The sequence below is a fragment of the Pelophylax lessonae genome, assembly GCF_965119305.1.
Source record: "Pelophylax lessonae genome assembly, chromosome: 3".
In the NCBI taxonomy this organism is placed as follows: Eukaryota; Metazoa; Chordata; class Amphibia; order Anura; family Ranidae; genus Pelophylax; species Pelophylax lessonae.
The window spans coordinates 31747820-31752710 of NC_138770.1; the positions used below are offsets into that span (position 1 = coordinate 31747820).

Sequence of the window (4891 nt, forward strand, 5' to 3'; positions counted from 1 at the left end):
TACAGTAAAAACACCCGGAGTTTCATTGGTGAGATGACTGCTATACCTGTCCCACAGGTTGTAGATCCTACGAATCTAGTTCCGGTGCCAAAACTAAAGTTAAAGCCCAGCCGTGGACTACCTGATTGTCCCGATACCCAAATTGTATTGACCAGAAAAGAACAGGAGCCAGAGCTAACATAAAAACTAAAATTGATGTTACCCTCTAGGAATGTGTCATTAAATTCTGTGGACAGAGTGATTGAACGGAACCCGCCATTGGACACCATGAACTCCCAGGTTCGCCAGAATTTCCACCAGGACTGCGAGGCCGCCCTCAACCGGCAGGTCAACCTGGAGCTGTACGCATCCTACATGTACCTGTCTATGTCTTATTACTTTGATCATGACGATGTGGCATTGAGGAACTTTGCAAAATATTTTCTGCACCAATCCCATGAAGAACGTGAGCATGCAGAGAAACTTATGAAGATGCAGAACCAACGTGGAGGGAGGATATTTTTGCAGGATGTGAAGAAGCCAGACCGTGATGAGTGGGGCAGTGGTTTGGAGGCTCTTGAATGTGCTCTGCAGCTGGAGAAAAATGTCAACCAGTCCCTTTTGGATCTGCACAAATTGGCTACAGATCACAATGACCCTCATCTTTGTGACTTCTTGGAAACCCATTACTTGGATGAGCAAGTGAAATCCATAAAGGAGATTGGTGATCATGTGACCAACCTGCGCAAGATGGGAGCCCCACAAAATGGCATGGCTGAATACCTCTTTGACAAACATACACTAGGGGAGTCCCATGACTGAGATTTGTTCTGCTTCCTGCCCTCTATCTGTTATGTTTTATTTGTGAAATCTTTATTCCCATTTCTCTGCTATATTTTTGACACTAATAAAATTGTACAAGGTGAAAAAAAAAAAAAAATTCTGTGGACAAGTGTCTCTCGGTTGTCTTCATGATGATACGAATGTCTGCCATTGCTGGGGTGTAATAGCTAGGTTTGGAGCACACCCAGCCATTAGACCTGTTTGCCGTCTTGGTCAGCTGAAAATGCATTACCCTTGCTAAAACACACTTGCTAAATATGTAAATAAAAATTATACTCCTCATCATCATTCTTGGATGGAGTTGAGCAGCTTTTTGCAGTGGCTGGCATGTATCCAGAGCCTCAAGGGAGTCGGCATTGTCAGCTGAACCTGGTAATACCTCAGAATACCTCCGCTCCAATCCCGTCCTTTGACGTTTCCTCACAACGACTCAGTCACCTGGTTGGACAGAATGTACACCGGTTATCGTGTCAGGGTTCGGCAGAGACTCCCAAACCCTATGATGGACCTTTTGGAGCTCCCTTTTCCAGGACTGCACCCACCCCGTCAGCTGAGAATGTAAAAATTACAACTGCTGAGGAAAGTACAATCCAGTCTCTGGTTGACTCCCAAACAAAACCTTCTAGGGTGATAACCCATGGGGCATTCCTGATGGGGTAAAGAGAAATGAAAAAACATTTGAGCCATGGCCCTTTCTATTCAGCCGTTCAACCTTACCGCTACTTTGAATCCCTTAAGCACCTTACGTACCTCTGCAAAGATCTGCCCAGTGCAGTGTGATCCGCGATCTGACTTGATCATTCCCGGCAGTTCCCCCCCCCCTGCAACAAACTATCTCAGACAGGATCTTTTTCGTGGTGGCAGTGGCAATGGCATTGTGAACGGGCCAAGCCTCTGGCCACCCAGAAAACATATCCAGACAGACCAAGACACGCTCGTCTGTTCTTTGGCAAAGTAATATAGTCTATCTGGATGCGCTGAAAGGGATATTCCGGTTTGGGTGAGTGCTTTCTCGGTACCATTACCGTTTTCAGCTGCGGTAGAAAAGCCAGGGCCAATCCAATGCTCCTCCACCTATGCACACATAACCAGCTTTGTCTGATGCCCAGGGTAATGAGCCAAGTGGGCCATCATTGGAAAAACCGATCTGGGTAAACACCATTTACCATCAAGACCCCAGATGTCGCCTGGACCCTGTGTAGCCCTAAGGCTGTCCATCTCCTCTTTTCCGGCATTTCCACTTTGAACTACAGTTTACTAAATTCCTCTAGCGGCACGTCAGGGGGGATGGCTAGCATCAGGGTCTCTGCCCCAGGGCTCAGAGCACCTTCCTTAGCAGCTCTATCTGCCAAGGCATTTCCATTGGCTTCCATAGTGGTCTCAGTAGTATGAGCCTTTACCTTCAGAATGGTTATCTCGTGTGGCAAACAGAAGGCAATGAACAGCTCTATAAACCCCACACATTTCACCGACCTCCCCAAACTAGTCAAGAACCCTCTTGCCTTCCAGACAGGACCACAATAATGTGCCAACCCAAAAAGCGTATCTCGAATCTGTATAGAAATTGATCCTCTGATCTCGGTCTTACAATCTGGGGTGTAGTACCTGGAACCATCTACAAAAAGGTAAGCGTCTGGAATGGGGGTCTCAGCTGATTGCCAATCCATCAAAGAAAGACAATTGTGTTGTTCCTACTAAAGTTAGAAATTGATGAGAGAGAGAGAGAAAGAGAAAAAGAAAGAGAGAGAGCGAGATAAAGTTTTGAAAATTACCATTTTTCTGCATGACCTTCTCCCCCTTCTCTTCCTCCTTAACAGGAAGAAGAGACGCAGGGTTCAAAAATAGTGCATCGTTTAAGGTTACGAGGTCTTTGGGGGTCCTCCAGTGTCTGTATTCTCTGAGTGGTTGGATGTTGGGTACCCAGAGAAATGCAATGACCTAAAAAAAAACAAGCTTCTCCTTGCAGAACTGGCCTAGCCTGCAATAGAGAGGTTCAGTCTTTGTAAAGACACTATCTGGCCTGTGAGACCTACAGTGGGAGTTGTCTCCCCTGGAAGGGGAACCTTGCCTCTAGGGTCTTGAGATCTTAGAACCGTGTTGGCTGCATTGGTGTCAGTGAGGCAAGGGAGGGCCTATTTTAATTACTCTAGGATGTGAGCTGACACCGGTTTACCAACGCCCTATGATAAGTCATAGTCGACGATGCGACTTCGCCGCAACCGTCGGCGGAGGGCATACAGAGGTTCTTGGCAAGATTGAGCCTGCCCACGGTCTCGGAAGAGATGTTGGCGAGCTTAAATGCCCCTATTACGGACCAGGAGATTGAGATGGCTATTGGCTCTCTGCCTCCTGGTAAGTCACCGGGGGCGGATGGCTTTTCAGCTGAATATTTTAAGACCTTCGGCTCTATCGTAACGCCATACTTAGGCCGGGTGTTTAATGCCGCTATGACCAGATCGTTTTTCCCTGCAGAGATGCTCCAGGCTGTCATAGTGGCGCTGCCGAAACCGGGGAAGCCGCCTGATACTCCGCAGAATTTCCGCCCCATATCCTTGCTGAATTCTGATCTGAAGCTTTATGCAAAGATATGGGCGCAAAGACTAGCGAAGGTCACGCCCTTACTAGTGAGGAGTGATCAGGTTGGATTTGTTACGGGCAGGCAGGCCCCCGATGGAACTAGACGGATGTTTGATCTTCTGTCTGTGGTGGAAAGTCGCAGGGTGCCCTCGGTGTTCCTGACGCTCGATGCGGAAAAAGCGTTTGATAGGGTTCACTGGGGGTACCTAAAGGCGACGTTAACGAAATTTGGGCTTCGGGGTCCTGTCTGCTCGGCCATTTCGGCCTTGTACACTACTCCCTCAGCTAGGGTCTTTACTAGCACAGCTATGTCGGACACCTGTCAGGATCTGTGTCATTACATGGGTCACCTGCTGGTGGCACTGTTGTTCCTGGAACTGAGGGGCGCAGTTCCAGGGCCCACCAGCGGGTGTCTCCCAGCAGCTGGACTGTTCTTTTAATTAAGCTGCACCTGAGGAGGACTGCTGAGGGAATATAAGCCCGCCCTTCACTGAGGCTCAGTGCTTCAGTATTTTCTCTGCTAGCCGTGTCCCTGTCTGAACCTGTATCCTGAAACCTGTATCCTGAAACCTGTATCCTGATCCTGAGTCCTGTTCCCTGCATCCTGCTTCCTGTACCTGGCTCCCTGCTTTCCTTGTCTCCTGTCCCTGTCCTGTCCTGCTATTGTTTGCTCCATCCCTTTGTATATAGTTTGTTAGGTTCTATTGGGGTTTTGTACTGTTATCATTTATATTTTGTTTACTTGTTTATGGTCACTGGTGTTGGTATTGGAGTGTGTCATTTTGCTTAATAAACTTATTTACATCTTTATCCATCTGGGTCCTGATTCCTTGGTGCAGCCAACTGATCTGCTCACCCTTGCTGGATGCCTGCATGTGGTATCCCTGACAGAATACTGAAGCCACTAACGATCAGATCGGTTGCACCTGGGAATTAGGAATTTTCTGGTTGTTGCAAGATGCAGTCAGAGGAGGTCTTTTATTTTTCTTTGCTTGTAACAGAAGACAGGGAATATTGTCGCCAAATTTTGAAAACTTACACTAGCGAGCAGTTGTTGGAATGCATCCGTCTGGCCCACTCGTTTGTTGACAAAGGCAGAGTTTTGTTCAAAGAGATTCAGCCACTTATTCAGCTCTGTGCAGAGTTGGCTTTATCTAATACCCCTAAGGGTGGTGATGATTATTCTCCTCCTTTTAGTGTCTCTCAGGTGGTATCTCTTGTGTGGCTCTTGGAAGATGATAAACCCTATTTTATTGAACATTATTCAGTGTATTCTCCAGAGGCCCTGTTGGATTGCATGAATGCTGTATATTCTCTAATCAGACAAGGGGGTTGTAAATTGAGTTTTGTTCAGGCCTTATTGCAAACCTGGTCAGATCTTTCCAATTTAGCATCAGCTAACTCACACCAATCCACTTCTGCCTCTGGACACCAGTTTTCTCAAAGTTTATCCTCTCCGTTACCCGTAGCAACCACAGCTGCAGTTAGGTAT

At 47.2% G+C, this 4891-nt stretch overlaps 1 protein-coding gene across 1 annotated transcript; it reads left to right on the forward strand.

The window, feature by feature from the left end:
* The first annotated feature begins 242 nt into the window (after positions 1 to 242).
* On the forward strand, positions 243 to 832 carry LOC309550772 (ferritin heavy chain, oocyte isoform). The gene has a single exon (XM_082251107.1). The coding sequence runs from the start codon at positions 268 to 270 to the stop codon at positions 799 to 801; it is 534 nt and encodes a 177-aa protein (XP_082107233.1). The 5' UTR covers positions 243 to 267; the 3' UTR covers positions 802 to 832.
* Positions 833 to 4891: the final 4059 nt, after the last annotated feature.

Bases quoted from the DNA above. Each gene is read 5' to 3' on its own strand.
- LOC309550772 (XM_082251107.1), top strand. From the start codon at position 268: ATGAACTCCCAGGTTCGCCAGAATTTCCACCAGGACTGCGAGGCCGCC.